Raw genomic sequence first — 18,479 nt, forward strand, 5'->3', positions numbered from 1 at the left:
ATCAACGGTCCTACACACTGTTTCTACACAGGGGAGAATGACAGACGGCTTGTTTACATCAGCCTGTAGAATAAGGGAATAATAACCGCGCTAAAGGAACAGATAAATTAGAACAGCAGCAACTTCAAGTGTGACCACACCCTAATAAATATTATACATATAAGTCGCGCTAAATATTAGATGGAGATGTGAAGTCCATAAAAGTCCAAAACAATATTATTGATAAATTCCAGGACCAAACTCCCTTAAGGGTATGTGCTTACCAGATGAAGGTAAGGAAAAGGCAGTCTCGCTGCGTGGAAACTTGTCACCTTGACAGTAGATCCAAGCTTCTATGATCGATCAACTCAGTGGACATGGGATCATGAAAAGCAAAAAAAAAGTACCGCAATAGCGTAAAACCCAACAAACAAATTGTGACTATCACCAAAGGTGTGGGTAAATGAAAATTGTGATGTGATATGACCTCCACCACAATAAATGAAATAAATAAATCATGCAAAAATATAGGGAACTTAGGGTGAATAACCCCTACCAGAGAGGTTAAGGGTTGATGCCTTGAGTGATTAATGTGTATCGGTTGGAGTAGCCTCTTACCAAACAAAAAAAATAATGACACAGTGAAGAAAACGTTGAAAAAAAGGTAATCGTGCTGAACCACCACCAGCTGAATTCGCCTCTTACCCTGGATAGATATAGATTAGCCAAAGTGCACTAAACAAATCCAGTGTACCACTCAGGAGCCAGCAATTTCACACCTGTGAGAGTTGCCTCTTACCACATATGAAGTTGTATCAAGCCTGTAGGGTAAATCAAGTGGCCAAAGACCGACCCCAAATTGAATCCAAGCCTGTGTATATACGAATAACCAGGGGATCCGACCAGAGGTGTAGGTAACTGGGTCTCAGAAGTTTCAGCAATATAGGATATCACCACCTGTTCGTCATCCCCACAATTGACAGCATTAGGGCCGCTCGGGGGGCTCCAGGGCGGAGTGAATCTCCTCAGCAGAACTCCACACACAGAAGGCTTGGGGGAACGGGATGGGCAGAATGCTGGGAGCGCGCGAAACCCCTCCTACTCCACACTGTGCCACGCCCGAGTGGCGGGCGTGGCACAGTGTGGAGTAGGAGGGGTTTCGCGCGCTCCCAGCATTCTGCCCATCCCGTTCCCCCAAGCCTTCTGTGTGTGGAGTTCTGCTGAGGAGATTCACTCCGCCCTGGAGCCCCCCGAGCGGCCCTAATGCTGTCAATTGTGGGGATGACGAACAGGTGGTGATATCCTATATTGCTGAAACTTCTGAGACCCAGTTACCTACACCTCTGGTCGGATCCCCTGGTTATTCGTATATACACAGGCTTGGATTCAATTTGGGGTCGGTCTTTGGCCACTTGATTTACCCTACAGGCTTGATACAACTTCATATGTGGTAAGAGGCAACTCTCACAGGTGTGAAATTGCTGGCTCCTGAGTGGTACACTGGATTTGTTTAGTGCACTTTGGCTAATCTATATCTATCCAGGGTAAGAGGCGAATTCAGCTGGTGGTGGTTCAGCACGATTACCTTTTTTTCAACGTTTTCTTCACTGTGTCATTATTTTTTTTGTTTGGTAAGAGGCTACTCCAACCGATACACATTAATCACTCAAGGCATCAACCCTTAACCTCTCTGGTAGGGGTTATTCACCCTAAGTTCCCTATATTTTTGCATGATTTATTTATTTCATTTATTGTGGTGGAGGTCATATCACATCACAATTTTCATTTACCCACACCTTTGGTGATAGTCACAATTTGTTTGTTGGGTTTTACGCTATTGCGGTACTTTTTTTTGCTTTTCATGATCCCATGTCCACTGAGTTGATCGATCATAGAAGCTTGGATCTACTGTCAAGGTGACAAGTTTCCACGCAGCGAGACTGCCTTTTCCTTACCTTCATCTGGTAAGCACATACCCTTAAGGGAGTTTGGTCCTGGAATTTACATCAGCCGCTTGCCTTTCTCCCTCTCCACCGACGATCGCCGAGTGACCGGCGGACATCGGGTGACCGCGACCGTGACCGCGCCGGAGCGCACCCGCTCCCCAGAGCCTCACAGGCTAGTGACGTATATATACGTCACTTTGCCTGTGAGGGGCTAACCGCCGCAGTTTATGTACTTGCGGAGGTCGGCAAGTGGTTAATCAGTTTACGGCCGCCCGCCACAGATCTACTGTGGCAATCAGCCACTCCCAGGCAAATCGCCGTACATATACGGCGCTCGCTCTCGCGAGTCTAGGGGGCGAGTGTGCGCCACCGCCGGCGCGCTCCCGATCATCAGCGGTAAAGCTGATAAAGCGGGCAGGCAGCTCCGATTGCCGCCTGACACCAGCGATCGTTCCCTGCTGAGAGAAAGACGGTCGGCTTTCAGAAGCCCAACCCCCATACAGTTAAAATCACTCCCCTAGGGTCACATTTAACCCCTTGATCACCCACAGGGTTAACCCCTTCCCTGCCAGTGTCATTATTACAGTAACCGTGAATATTTTTAGCACTGATTACTGTAGTAATGTCACCTGGTACACCCAAAAGTGTCAAAAATGTCAGTTAGGGGTCTGATCTGTCCACCGCAATGTCGCAGCCCCACAAAAAAAATCGCAGATCGCCACCATTACTAGTAAAAATAAATAAATAAATAAAAATGACCTAAATCTTTCCCGTAGTTAGTAGACGCAATAACTTTTGCGCAAACCTATCAAAATAGGCTTATTGCGATTTTTTTATTTTTATTTTTTACCAAAAATATGTAGCAGGAAACAAATTGGCCTAAAATGTTGATTTTTTTTATTTTTTTTTGTTGGGATTGTCATATAGCAGAATGTGAAAAATATTGTTTTTTTTTTTTCAAAATTGTCGCTCTTTTTTTGTTTATAGCGCAAAAAATAAAAATCGCACAGGTGATCAAATACCATGAAAAGAAAGCTCTATTTGTGGGAAAAAAAAGACGTAAATTTTGTTTGGGTACAGCGTCGCACGACCGCGCAATTTTCCATTAAAATAATGCAGTGCCGAATCGCAAAATAGGGCCTGGCCAGGAAGGGGATAAAACCATCTGGGGCTGAAGTGGTTAAAAGTCAGTAGCTATAGTGTTTGTAGCTGCGACTTTTAATTTTTGCAGTACATTGATTGGTGGCCTCCTAATCTTTTTTTAAGTGTGAAAGATCCAGGGTACGTTGGTGACACGCACATATTAACAAGCATCAAGTGACTTTGGTTCAGCGGAATGCACTACATGCTGAACTTCGCAGTCAGTCTATGTTTGTTATAAGCCCTTTTCTGTATTCGTTTTCATACCGTTCCCTTTCATGTTCCTAGTTTATGGCAACTGGAAAAATGATCAGGTTGTGCTTTATACATGTCACGCTACGCTCCCTTGCTTGGAAAGGCATGCAGGGTTTGTTTAATGGCAATAAAAGGGACATTTAATATACATGTGTTTTTACTTCATCTGCTTTACTAGGTGTTTGTAATATTCTTCCGAGGCTTGACAGTAATGCACACTGCCTCTTTATTCTGGATTTGGCCTTTGCTTTCATGTTGCCGTTCCTTTCTTACTTTTCTTTTTTTTTTTTCACACAATTGCCAAACAGTTCCCTAATTAATCTGCTAGAATGTAACATTTTAACTGGTTTGGGGCCACTGCGCTTTACGTAAAAATGACAGAGCTTTCGGCATCTTTCAGCTTTGCTGCAGTGTTTTGACATGCAGGATTCCTTGCATGACCCTACCTTATACTGTAGTTGTTATACAAAGTACAAGGTTTTTATTTTTATTATACAGTTAAAAACCATGATCAGACTTTTCCTTGTAAATGCTGCCTTGTTGTTAAGTCTTGCTTTGTAGAAATATCTAGTCAGGTCCATAAATATTGGGACATCAACACAATTCTAATCTTTTTGGCTCTATGCACCACCACAATGGATTTGAAATGAAACAAACAAGATGTGCTTTAACTGTAGACTTTCAGCTTTAATTTTAGGGTATTTACATCCAAATCAGGTGAAAGGTGTAGGAATGACAACAGTTTGTAACTTTGTATATGTGTCTCCCACTCTTTAAGGGACCAAAAGTAACGGGACAATTGGCTGCTCAGCTGTCCCATGGTCAGGTGTGTGTTATTCCCTCATTATCCCATTTACAAGGAGCAGATATAAGGTCCAGAGTTTATTTCAAGTGTGCTATTTGCATTTGGAATCTGTTGCTGTCAACTCTCAATATGAGATCCAAAGAACTGTCACTATCAGTGAAGCAAGCCTTCATTAGGCTGAAAAAAACAAAAGATATAGCAAAAACATTTGGCATGGCCAAATCAACTGTTTGGAACATCCTTAAAAAGAAAGAACGCACCGGTGAGCTCATCAACACCAAAAGACACAGAAGACCACAGAAAACAACTGTGGTGGATGACCGAAGAATTATTTCCCTGTTGAAGAAAACACCCTTCACAACAGTTGGCCAGATCAAGAACACTCTCCAGGAGGTAGGTGTATGTGTGTCAAAGTCAACAATCAAGAGAAGACTTCACCAGAGTGAATACAGAGGGGTCACCACAAGATGTAACCCATTGGTAAGCCTCAAAAACAGGAAGGCCAGATTAGATTTTGCCAAACAACATCTAAAAAAGCCTTCACAGTTCTGGAACAACATCCTATGGACAGATGAGACCAAGATCAACTTGTACCAGAGTGATGGGAAGAGAAGAGTATGGAGAAGGAAAGGAACTGCTCATGATTCAAAGCATACCACCTCATCAGTGAAGCATGGTGGTGGTAGTGTCATGGCGTGGGCATGTATGGCTGCCAATGGAACTGGTTCTCTTGTATTTATTGATGATGTGACTGCTGACAAAAGCAGCAGGATGAATTCTGAAGTGTTTCGGGCAATATTATCTGCTCATATTCAGCCAAATGCTTCAGAACTCATTGGACGGCGCTTCACAGTGCAGATGGACAATGACCCGAAGCATACTGCGAAAGCAACCAGAGTTTTTTAAAGGGAAAGAAGTGAAATGTTATGCAATGGCCAAGTCAATCACCTGACCTGAATCCGATTGAGCATGCATTTCACTTGCTGAAGACAAACTGAAGGGAAAATGCCCCAAGAACTAGCAGGAACTGAAGACAGTTGCAGTAGAGGCCTGGCAGAGCATCACCAGGGATGAAACCCAGTGTTTGGTGATGTCTATGCGTTCCAGACTTCAGGCTGTAATTGACTGCAAAGGATTTGCAACCAAGTATTAAAAAGTGAAAGTTTGATTCATGATTGTTAATCTGTCCCATTACTTTTGATCCCTTAAAAAGTGGGAGGCACATATACAAACTGTTGTAATTCCTACACCGTTCACCTGATTTGGATGTAAATATCCTCAAATTAAAGCTGAAAGTCTGCAGTTAAAGTACATCTTTATATATATATATATATATATATATATATATATATATATATATATATATATATATATATATATATATATATATATACATACATACTTGCCTGTGTTCAGAGTTGGCTGTTTTGAGATGAGATGGCTGCAGAACCATCAATGACTTTAAGAACTGGAACAGGCAAAAAAGTTGGCCATAGATGGGTAGATGTAGAAAACTGAGGTATGCCTTTTCTGAAAACATTAGTTGCATTTTGGTATTTTTTTTTTTTTAAGTGTATGCTCTCACAGATTGGTCAGATTAAGGTGGTAATAGTTTGGTTATATATGCAGACATGCTATATCACTCTTCTCAGCACTGTGTTTATTCATGGTTATGTACATAGCTCTCTATGAACTGTCTTGGCAATATTCTATTTGCATTATTTCTTTCTTAGAATTGTGTTGATGTCCCAATATTTATGGACCTGACTGTATATTATATTTTTAAAGCTTAATTCTAGTTGGGTATAAAAGACACCGATTGCAGCAATGTAATCTTTAATACGTCTTGCAATGTATGTTTTAATTACATGGAGTGTAAGTACCTGAATTTGACTTAGTATCAGCCTCTTGCTGAGTCTCTGCACAGCAGTGCAGTATTGTGGGAGCCAATCAGTTGTGCTAACCTGAAGCATGCGGATAGCAGGAGAGAGCAGTGTTACAGATAGATTAATTAATCACTGTGTGCTGCACCTTTCACTGTCCAGTCACAGGTTGTTGTGGATTCAGGATCACCTGGGCTCTGAGGAAGTGGGGGGAATAATGCTTGGGCATCAGAGTAAGGACATCTACTGGCAGAAAAAAATAATGTGGAAGGAAACTCTGGAATGCAGGTTAATATTACAAGAAAATCTGGTTTTATCTTTTAATGGGCTATTCTTTTTTATCTTGTTTTTCATGGATTGAGTTTTGTTTTAAATGTATTTCTCTGATCAAACAGGATGTATGCATTGTTACAGTAAGCAAACTGGGCCTAGTTTATCATTGTGTGAGAAATAAGAGCTCTTTTACCTTCTATCAGCCTATAGGATTCAAATGTGAACTGAAAATTTGGAGAATAAGGGTCCTTTCACACGGGCGGTCCGTATGTCCGTTTTTTCATCCCATCCTTTTGCGGATGAAAAACGGACATAATGCATGTCCATTGGATTGCGGATGTCAGCGGATGACCATCCGCTGACATCCGATTTGCATCTTTTCCGATCAGTTCCGTTTTTTGGAACGGAACAGAACCCTATTTTTCTTCCGTTAAAAGAAACGGAACGGACGCAAAAATGGATGTCAGTGGTGTCATCCGCTGACATCCGTAATCCCATTGACATACATTATGTCCGTTTTTATCATCCGCAAACGGATGGCATGATAAACGGACATACGGAACAGACACTCCAATGTGTCATCCGTGTCCGTTTAAAAAAAAAAAAAGTCACTGAACGGACGAAAAAAAAGGAACGCCCGTGTGAAAGGACCCTAAGAGTTTGATTTTGGTTGCTCCGAGGTAATCAAGTTATTTCTGATACTTTGAAATATAAGCCCCAGTGTAACAGAGGAGGGATCATTTTTAATTACTATGATTTGTATTAACCACCCCTCCATGAATTTCAATAGAATACTCCTGCATCAGGGCAGTGGCAAGTTGGTGAAAGCACTGGCAGTTGGCCAAACGTGTGGAAATCGTACAGCATTAGCCCAGGCATAGATGGATCGAATCTTGGCTGGTTCAGCAGGTACCGGCTGAGATTCGATCCATCTATGAGAAGGCTGATTGTACCCAATTCTATCCATTGATCAACTTGTGTACAACCGGCATGTTGGATTTTTAGCATGTCATTATTACTAGTAGAGTTGCTACCTCTTCCCTTTAAACCAGGACACACCTTAATTACACAGGTTCGGTGGCCGATTAAGGTGGTAATTAAACACACTTAGTGTCTTATGTGCATGAAATTGGCCTCAGAACCTGGGTAATTATTATGTGTCCTGGTTTAAAGGGATGAAGTGGTAACTAATTGCTAGCGGCTATATCCACTAGGGGTAACCACTGTGTTCTCCCAGCAGGAACTTTAATGGCATCTAAGTCTTAGTCTGTAGGGTTCAATATTGAATTGGCCCACCCTTTGCAGCTATAACAGCTTCAACTCTTCTGGGAAGGCTGTCCACAAGGTTTAGGAGTGTGTCTATGGTAATATTTGACCGTTCTTCCAGAAGCGCATTTGTGAGGTCAGGTACTGATGTTGGACGAGGAGGTCTGCACTCTAATTCATCCCAAAGGTGTTCTATCGGGTTGAGGTCACAACTCTGTGCAGGCCAGTCAAGTTCCTCCACCTCACACACGCTAATCCATGACTCTGCCCCCCCACCCCAAAGCACCGTGTCCCCATGTTGATGAGGACAAGGGCCCCTTCCCCACAAACCCTACTCATTCACCAAAACAAAAAAAAACAAAAAACAGCCAGTTTTTGACAGTTCCTTTATTAAAAAAAACAATGTCCCCCGAAGTACATCCAGCGTCAATCGCGATGAATGCTGCCGCCGACCCGAGAAAAAAAAAAAAGCACTCGACGAAGGCTTCCGCCGTCTGACCGTTCCTAAATGCCTAAGAAGCTGTTTTTTTGTTTTTTTTTTGGTGTGTGGTTTTCCCTTAAAATCCATACCAGCCAAAAATAAAATATATATATAAAAAAAAAACGACATGGGTTCCAACCCACAATCCATACCAGACCCTTAGAGCCGGTTCACACTGGGGCGACCTGGTCGCCTTACAGAGAGAAGCTGTGGACCCATTCTAATAGGAGCGACACAAGTCGCTCCAACTTAGAAAAAGGGTCCGGAGCTTCTTTGGGGCGACCCGGAGCGACCTGCATTGACTTCAATGTTATGAAGTCCATGCCGGGCGCTCCGAGGTCGCGGCAAAGTCGGATCGCTGTAATGTGAACCGGCTCTCATCTGAGCATGTTTTTTGTTTCTTTTTTTTTATTTATTATTGCTGGCATTCTTTTGTTTACATTCAGCGGTCAGTGGGGAAACTCACTGAAGCTGATGAGTCATCGGATGTTAAAGACATGATGGCCGGCTTCCTGGCCCACTCCTTAACAACCAGCTATTCTTTACACAGAATTCGGATCGGTCAATACATTTTCGACTGATTCCAATCGTTCTGAAAGTTTGAAATTTGATAGAAAATTAATAAACTAAACGAAACTAAACAAATTCACAAAAAAAACATACACATTTTTCGTTCTGCACATGTCTAAATAAGAGTTTGATTTTGGTTGCTTCAGGGTGATAAAGTTTTTTCTGGTATTTTGAAATATAAGACCCAGTGTAACAGAGGAGGGATCATTTTTAAAGTGGTATTTAAGTACAAAACCAAACATGTAATATATTGCAGCTTACTAATCATTAGATATGTTGGCTGCATTTGTTTTCTTTTTTTATGCTTCTTTCCCCTTCTTATTTTTCACCTGGTGATCTGGCCAATAACTCACCTCCTGTATTAGAGTGCCCCCACTCTGGGTAAATGCGCACAGGGGGACACAGCAGACAGCAGCATTATCAGTCTGGGGGGAAGGTAAAGGCATAAATACCTGTAATAAATAAATAACAAATACGGTTTAAGATTGGTGTACCTGATAACTGTAAGACAACTTCTCAATCTATTGGACTTCTAAGGCGGGAAAAATAACTGGAGACCTGCTGTAATCCATAGGTTTCCTTTTCATTACTGGAGGTGGAAATGAGTATTGGAAGTAGTGATTTTCAATTCTTGTTAGCCAAGGTATAGCTCTCATGCAAATAACTGCACTTCTCGCAGGCCATTAACTCAGGAAGAAATTGCGCTCAGAAGAGAGCGTGCAAGACAGAGACATGCTGAAAGGATGGCAATCAATCAGGAGTCGGCTCCCTCCAGCAGTGAATGCCAAGTGACTGCAGACAATGAGGACACTAAAGGCAAGTGGCTGTGCTTTTACTATTTTATGCACTTCTCCATTTCCCTTCAGGATTCTTAAGCTAGTTTGTTGTAATTTTCTGATCACTGAATGTTCCCACCGTACAGGCAGCAATTACATATCATTAGCATCCACATAACTTGCTAACAGTTGCTGACACCAGTCTCCAGACAACATAATTACAAGCAAATTAGCTGTTTAGGTGGTGCGAGGTGTATGTGGTTAGAGATCGGTTAATTTACTGTCTGCTCTTACAAATTCAGCGACTTTAGTGCCTCGCTCAAAAACAGTCTGCTCCATTTTAAGCGTTGGTAAATATACCAGTAGCTACTAATAACGCTCACAAATTGTGAATCAAAGAAACGACCATGCTGTAATGGAACATTAACCAGTTTCCGCCTGTAATATAAATAAACTGAGGAGACCCCTTGGGGACACCCTGAAAAAGTAGTTAAGAACCAACAACGGAGACCCAGCGGTCAAAACGTTTAGAACGTTACAACTGGAATTCTATATACCCCCGAAAGAACACTATACGTACCTGCAGCTACATCACCTGTTGCGCACATCCAAACCCTTAACCATTTCAATACCGGGCACTTTCACCCCCTTCCTGCCCAGGCCAATTTTCCCCTTTTAGCGCTGTTGCATTTTGAATGACAATTGCGCGGTCATGCAACACTGTACCTAAACCAAATTTATGTCATTTCCCCCCCACAAATAGAGCTTTCTTTTGGTGGTATTTGATCACCTCTGGGTTTTTTTCTTTTTTGCTAAACAAATAAAAAAAGACCGAAAAGTTTGAAAAAAAAAAAGCTTTTTGTTTATGTTATACAATTTTGTAAATAAATATGTTTTTTCCTGCACGGATGAGCACTGATGATACTGCACTGACAGGCACTGATGGGGTGGCACTGATAGGCGGCACTGATATGTGGCACTGATAGGTAGCACTGATATGCAGCATTGGTGGGCACTGATAGGCGGCACTGCTGGGCACTGATAGGTGGCATTGATGGGCACTGATAGGCGGCACTGATGGGCACTAATGGGCACTGATAGGCGGCACTGGTGGGTAATAATGGGCACTGGTGGGCGACACTGATAGATGGCAATCATGGGTACTGGTGGGCAGCACTGATGGGGAGGGCAATGGGGGGCTCCCTGAGCCCTAATTGCCATCCCTGGTGGCCATAGTGGGCATCCCTGGGGTCATGGTGGGCATCCCTGGGGTCATGGGTGGGCATCCCTGGTGGTCCTAGTGGCACCCCCCCCCGAGGGTCTGCACTGGTAATCAATGATCTGATTACCAGTGCCGACCCCCCCCCCCCCTGTCAGGGGAGCCGCCGATCGGCGCTCCTTTACTCGTGCCTGTCAGGCACGAACTAAGGAAAGCCGATCAACGGCTCTTCCTGTTTACTATGTGACCAGCCGTGATTGGACACGGCTGGTCACATGGTAAAGAGCCTACGTCAGAGTGACTCCTCGCATCACCGATCACTGCTCGGGGGCGCGCAGAGCTGTATTATCCTGCCGCCGTCATATGACGTCCGGTCAGGATAATACAACCACATTCTTGCCGTCAATCTGTTATAGGGCGGGCGGGAAGTGGTTAAAGCGGAGTTCCGGCCTCAGGGGTGAATTTAAGATAAAAATACCCCCGGGACAGTCAGGGCTAGTACATTCCATAATAGATAGCCTATGTACTGTCCTGGGTCGCACTTACCTTTTAGAAGAAATACTTACCTTTAAAATTTCTTCTCCAGCGCTGCCATCTCAGGTGTGGCCAGCTGAAGACAGCGCGTCCTCTTCTGCCTCCTCTTTGGTGACTTTGGAGTTCCAGAATGCCCTGCGCGGGCCCCGCTCGTCAGTTCCGGTGCAGGCACGGCATCCCTGCATAGCTTCTGGGCATGCCCAGAAGCTGTTTAGCAGGGAATGCTGCGCCTGCACCGGAAGTGACGAGCGGGGCCGGTGCAGGCGCATTGACTCCTAGGAGCGATGACGTTCAGCTCCCAGGAGTCATCGTAAGCCGGAAGTGCCGGCGCAGGCCGCAGAGGGAGGGAGTGGAAGGAAGGTGAGTATATTTTCTTCAAAAACAAGGTAAGTGAACAAAAAAAAAAATTCGGGAGCATCCATTTCTTTTTCAGGTGACCCTCAGCAAGCATGGAATCGATTTTGAGGCCGGAACTCCGCTTTAAATGTTTCTCTCCCATGGGATATGTTGCAATTTTGAACTTCCCCCACCACCAAAATTAAAGGCACCTCATTGTTTTATAACTCTTTGGGTATTAAAAATACTTTTGTACAATCCCCACCAGTTTTGGCTTGGGAGAGGGTGGTAGAAGTATCCTTCACCGCAGAACAATGGCAGAAAGCGCTGAACACAAACTACTCCGCTACGAAATGTGTTGCTATGTGGGAATTTACGCAGAAGATTCTGCTGCGGTGGTATTTGACTCCATATAGGCTGTCAAAGTTTTCATCTGGAGGGTCCCCTCTTTGTTGGAGGGAGTGCGGTGGTGTGGGGACTATATTCCATGTTATGTGGACCTGTCCAAAAATCGTCCCTCTATGAGAGGGAATATTTGCTTTAATTAATAAAACCTATAATATGTCCATCCTAGCCACCCCAGAAGTGGCTTTATTTTCCATGGGCCTTCATGAAATTAAATTCGGAATCAGAGCCCCTCTTATTCACATTTTCTTAGCAACAAGATTGACACTAACGCATCATTGGAGAGACCCCCTTCCACCTATCATTCGGTAAATTATACAATTGGTTAATACCCAGGCATCCTACGAAATCTAATTTGCGTCCTCTATGGGACGATATGCTATTGTTAAAGCATCTTGGCACACATGGCTTAGTGGGCAGGAATTATCCGTATGCTGATTTAAATTGTTCTTGCTAAGGAGTACTCATTTCACTATGCCTTATTTGATCTTTGGTCGTTGACTCGTTGTTATACTGTACTTTTGTTTTTCACCTTGCACTTTGTTTCTATTGTATTTGCTCTTTTACGCTGTTCTATTTGTAAATTCTTAATAAAAATTCATTGCGATAAAAAGAACCAACAACGGTGTAAGATGCAAAAAAGTTTCTTTATTAAAAAAATCTAATTACAAAATTAAATGTTGGAATAGTCCACCCAGACACCTCATGTAAAACCACACTGACAACGTTGTCTCCGTGAGCACATTAAAATGGGCCCCATACACTCTCCGGTATGCAACATCAATATTGTTGTAGATGGATAGATGGGGGTTGGATCAATTTTTCCATGTCAAGGAGCAACCCCTAGTACTATGGAACCGGTTCCCCAGAAAACGAATGATCCAAAAACAAACAAAAAATGAAGACTTCAATTAAGATGAGGTCAATAGTTAAAAAACACCCATAGCCAGTCCCAGATAATGGAAAATGACAAGAAAGATACCTCCATCAGGGTTACTCAGCAGTTGCTGAAACCCAAGTGTTAAAGTTCAGGCTGCCGATGGTGCAGTAAATTTGGTTTGCCTTACAACATCGATATGGCCCTGGCTCTCAGTGCTCTCTGCCTGCAATATAGCCAAAAGACGACTACAGCGCAGGCTTACTTTGCCAGAAGGGTGTACGTGGATGTCCTTCTATGATTGCACTGCGTGGCCAGGCGGTGCGCTCTGTGATTAGCTGAGTCCTTTGGAGCCAATCACAAATCGAGGTAAAGGGCCAACTACCACATAAACAGTGGTGTGATTAGGGCCGGGACAAGGGGTGGGCAGGAGGAGAAACTGCCTTGGGCACTGTGGAGGTATCATGTGAGGTGGGGGGTGCCGCAAGGAGATGGGGGGAAGTAGTTTGTGCTGCAAGGGGGAATTTGGGGGGGAAACGGGGGTAAGTTTTGTTCTAGGAGGGGAGATTTGGAGGGAGGACATGCTAAGAGTGGTGATTTAGGGGGATTTTTGCTGACACACAATGCTCATACATCTGGGGGGGGGGGGGGGTGCAGTTTGGCATGTTCGCCCTGAGCTCTAAATTACCTTGTCCCGACACTGGGTGTGAAGTTATTAATTTCACATTGCAAAGGGAGAGATTGACCTTCAAACATAGGGGATGTCCAAGCAAATTCAAAAGAATATGGTCCTGGTGGATGGAATCTAATAATTAGCTTTTTGATGCCCCCCCTCGGGATGTGGAAGATATAGATTAAAACACAAATAATAGTTTATGGGTGACAACCGATACAGGATTAAGTAGTGAGATGGACTAGGGTGGACGGGGGAGGGTTGTCCAGTATTTGTTGGTGTTGGAAAGTAGGTATTCACTGATAACAGGATTCAATAAGGGCATTACATTGCCTGTGAGTCAATACATACAGCTGCAAGAAAAAGTATGTGAACCCTTTGAAATGATATGGATTTCTGCACAAATTGGTCATAAAATGTGATCTGATCATCATCATCTAAGTCACAACAATAGACAATCACAGGCTGCTTAAACTAATAACACACAAAGAATGAAATGTTGCCATGTTTTTATTGAACACACCATGTAAACATTCACAGTGCAGGTGGAAAAAGTATGTGAACCCTTGGATTTAATAACTGGTTGAACCTCCTTTGGCAGCAATAACTTCAACCAAATGTTTCCTGTCGTTGCAGATCAGACGTGCACAACGGTCAGGAGTAATTCTTTGCCATTCCTCTTTACAGAACTGTTTCTTGGGATGTCTGCTGTGAATCGCTTTCTTGTGGTCATGCCACAGCATCTCAATCGGGTTGAGGTCAGGACTCTGACTGGGCCACTTCAGAAGGCGTATTTTCTTCTGTTTAAGCCATTCTGTTGTTGATTTACTTCTATGCTTTGGGTCATTGTCCTGTTGCAACACCCATCTTCTGTTGAGCTTCAGCTGGTAGACAGATGGCCTTAAGTTCTCCTGCAAAATGTCTTGATAAACTTGGGAATTCATTTTTCCTTCGATGATAGCAATCCGTTCAGGCACTGACGCAGCAACGCAGCCCCAAACCATGATGCCCCCACCACCATACTTCACAGTTGGGATGAGTTTTTGATGTTGGTGTGCTGTGCCTCTTTTTCACCACACATAGTGTTGTGTGCTTCTTCCAAACATCGCAACTTTGGTTTCATCTGTCCAGAGAATATTTTGCCAGTACTGCTGTGGAACATCCAGGTGCTCTTGTGCAAACTGTAAACGTGCAGCAATGTTTTGTTTGGACAGCAGTGGCTTCCTCTGTGGTATCCTCCCATGAAATCCATTCTTGTTTAGTGTTTTACGTATTGTAGAATCGCTAACAGGGATGTTAGCATTTGCCAGTGACTTTTGTAAGTCTTTAGCTGACACTCTAGGATTCTTCTTCACCTCATTGAGCAGTCTGCGTTGTGCTCTTGCAGTCATCTTTACAGGACGGCCACTCCTAGGGAGAGTAACAGCAGTGCTGAACTTTCTCCATTTATAGACAATTTGTCTTACCGTGGACTGATGAACAGCAAGGCTTTTGGAGATACTTTTATAACCCTTTCCAGCTTTATGCAAGTCAACAATTCTTAATCGTAGGTCTTCTGAGAGCTCTTTTGTGCGAGGCATCATTCACATCAGGCAATGCTTCTTGTGAAAAGCAAACCCAGAACTGGTGTGTGTTTTTTATAGGGCAGGGCAGCTGTAACCAACACCTCCAATCTCATCTCATTAATTGGAATCCAGTTGGCTGACATCTCACTCCAATTAGCTCTTGGAGATGTCATGAGTCTAGGGGTTCACATATTTTTTCCACCTGCACTGTGAATGTTTACATGGTGTGTTCAATAAAAACATGGCAACATTTCATTCTTTGTGTGTTATTAGTTTAAGCAGACTGATTGTCTATTGTTGTGACTTAGATGATGATCAGATGACATTTTATGACCAATTTGTGCAGAAATCCATATCATTCCAAAGGGTTCATATACTTTGTCTTGCAGCTGTATATACCAATATTTTATGGTAATTATAAGTATTTACCATTATCGCTTCTAAATCATCTGTGAATGACTGTGACTGTTTTTTTTTTTTTTTTTTTTTTTAATATGGTTATTTTATTGTTCTGTTACCTGAAACTTTTCTTTGGGATATCATTATTGCAAATGTGTTTTTGTATTATCAAAAATTGATAATAAAAACGACTTGATTTAAAAAAAAATAAAAAAGGGTCAATTACATAGGCCCTTTACTACGTGATCAGCTGTGTCCAGTGACAGCTGATCACGGATGTAAACACAAGCCAGTTATCGGCTTTTCTTTCCTCATGCTGACACCGGCTTGTCTTAATGGGACGTCGGCACTGATAATCAGGGCACTGATTATCATTGTCCTAAATATCAGTCCAGTCCCAACATTGCCAACACAGTGCTGCCAATCAGTGCCTCCTCCTTAGTGGCACCTATCAGTGCTGCCCATCTGTGCCACCTATCAGTGCCATTCAGTGCAGCCACATCAGTGCCACCTATCAGTACCCATCAGTGCAGCCTCATCAGTAAAGGAGAAATATTATCGGTTTTCAAGTTTTTATAACAAACTATCAAAAACTTTTGTTTTGTTTTTTTTCAGCATTTTTGGTCTTTTTTCATTTGTTGAGGCCCTGTTCACAATTGAGCATTTTTCAGCTTGTAAAACTCATCTCTGAAGTCTCGAAACGCCCAACAAGCAAAATCCCATTCATTTCAAAGGTCCCTGTTCGCATATGAGCGTTTTGTCACCTGAGGCAAAACGCCTTAAGCTCAAAAAAGTACATGAGCTTCTTTTTTTTGCAGATTACAAGCGTTTTTGTTAGATGTCAATGCCTGCCTCCAAACACTTGCAAAAAACACATGAAAAAAGCCCCAAAAAAATGCCTGAAAAAAGCCCAAATAAATGCCTGAAAACGATACGTTCAGGTGTGAATGGAGCCTTAGAAAAAATAAAAAACCCAGTGGTGATTAACCACTTAAGCCCCGGAAGACTTTACCCCCTTCCTGACCAGGGCCTATTTTGCGATTCGGCACTGCGTGAATTTAACGGACAATTGCGCAGTCATGCTACACTGTACCTAAACAAATTTGATGTCCTTTTTTTTCCCACAAACATAGCTTTCTTTTGGTGGTATTTGATCACTTGTGAGATTTTTACTTTTTGCCCTATAAACAAAAAAACATAAATTTTGCAAAAATAACAATATTTTTCACATTTTTTTATATGAAATTCCCCCCAAAAAAATGTAAAAATCAAAATTTTTTAACATTTTAGGCCAATTTGTTTTCTGCTACATATGTTTGGTAAAAAAAATTGCAAAAAGTGTATTTTGATTGGTTTGCGCAAAAGTTATTTCGTTTACTAAGGGAAAGATTTTTGTAATTTTTGTTGTTTTTTTTTTTAACGCGTAATGGCGGTGATCTGCGATTTCTTTTTTTTTTTTGCGGTACTGCGACAGATCGGACCCTTGGCTGACATTTTTGACACTTTTGGGGTTACCAGTGACATTACTACAGTAATCAGTGCTATACATATGCACTGTTACTGTAAAATGACACTGGCAGTGAAGGGGTTAACTTTTTTTTGAGAGGGAGGGGTTATGTGTGTCCCTAGGGGCGTGATTCTAACTGTGATTTGCTGTGGCTTGGGGTGTATGAACAGTGATCAACGGTCCTACATAGTAGAACCGTATGATCACTATTCTTACACAGGGGAGAATGACAGGCGGCTTTGTTTACATTAGCCGCCTGCCTTTCTCCTGCTCTAACGGAGGATCGCGAGTGACCGACGGACATCGGGTCCGCCGGGCACACGTGCGCGGGGGGGGCTTTGACCGCGCGAGAGCGCGCCTCCGACGACGCGCGCTCGCTCCCTAGACCCAACAGGGTAGCGACGTAGCCCTACGTCGCTTTGCCTGTGAGGGGCTGACTGCCGACGTAAATCGTCGTGCGGCGGTCGGCAATCGGTTAAATACCACCACACACTTATGCGAATTGTCCTGCGACTTGGAACTAAAAATTTGCGTGACACGCCATAATTTCCAATGAGTACCGTTCATATCGGTGTGACTTCAAGCCGCAGCAACTTCAAAGTAGTCCCTGCACTACTTTGGTGTGACTTTTATGCGTTTTGAAGTCCATAGACCTCAAGATTACACAGGCATTGCTTCAAGCCTAGTCAAAATCGCGGCAAAAAATTGTGCAACTTTTAGGTCGCACAAGTGTGAAAGGGGCCTTACAGTTTATTTGCTGCATGTTCCCAGATACATTTAAATGAATGCAATCCCCATTTTTACAGTTCCCCAGCTTCCTGCGCTCTTAGAGCCGGTTCACACTTCTGCGTGTGCCGGGTTCGCATGTCATGTTGGAGCGCACTGCTCCGACATGACATGCGATCAGCTGTGCGGTGCGAGTTTAGCCATACAGTTTGTATGGCTAAATTCGCACCGCACCCGCAGCAAAGACGCACAGGAGGCATTTTTGCTGCCGCATCAGGATCGGATCGCACAGCGGTTCACACTTGTGCGATCCGATCCTGTGCGAACTGCACGATCGCACTGCGATATGCGATCAAACTGGGGGTGTCGTTAAGATTACATTGACACCCCCAGCGGATCGCATATGGCAGTGTGAACTGCCGGGGGTGCGTGTGCGATGCGGGAACAGGCTGCGAATTCGCAGCCTTCCCGCATCGCAATAGTGTGAACCGAGCCTTATGGTCCCACCTGGTTTTGCTATGGTAGGTGTCAGAGATGGTTAGTTCACACATAGAGCCCCTTTGTGCACATAAGCACATTGGTGTCATTCTAAGCTCACTGTAAATGCCATTCAAGCACAGAGCTGCACAATATGTGTCACAGCAACCTCCGGAGAGAAGAAATGCGTGCATGAAAGTATTTTTTATAGTAATCCAAGTACCCATGTGACAACTGAAGCAAGGAAATCTGAAAGTTCCAGAGCGTGCAAACCATCCTCTTGTTGCCTATACTATTTAATAAGCAGACCGAAATACGGAATCATGCAGTGTTACTTTGTGGTTTGGCTGAAATATGTACATTCACCCCTTCTGCCAGGGGTCCTCA

General features: G+C 43.3%; 1 protein-coding gene across 1 annotated transcript in view; it reads left to right on the top strand.

Annotated features, from left to right (window-relative positions):
- Positions 1-18,479, top strand: part of EFL1 (elongation factor like GTPase 1) — a 669,975-nt gene that overhangs the window by 205,632 nt on the left and 445,864 nt on the right. The window contains exon 13 of the mRNA XM_082255636.1: positions 9,278-9,418. Within this exon, the coding sequence (XP_082111762.1) occupies positions 9,278-9,418 (141 nt within the window). The remainder of the gene's footprint in view (positions 1-9,277; positions 9,419-18,479) is intronic.

The sequence above is a fragment of the Pelophylax lessonae genome (assembly GCF_965119305.1).
Source record: "Pelophylax lessonae genome assembly, chromosome: 4".
NCBI classification, from domain to species: domain Eukaryota; kingdom Metazoa; phylum Chordata; class Amphibia; order Anura; family Ranidae; genus Pelophylax; species Pelophylax lessonae.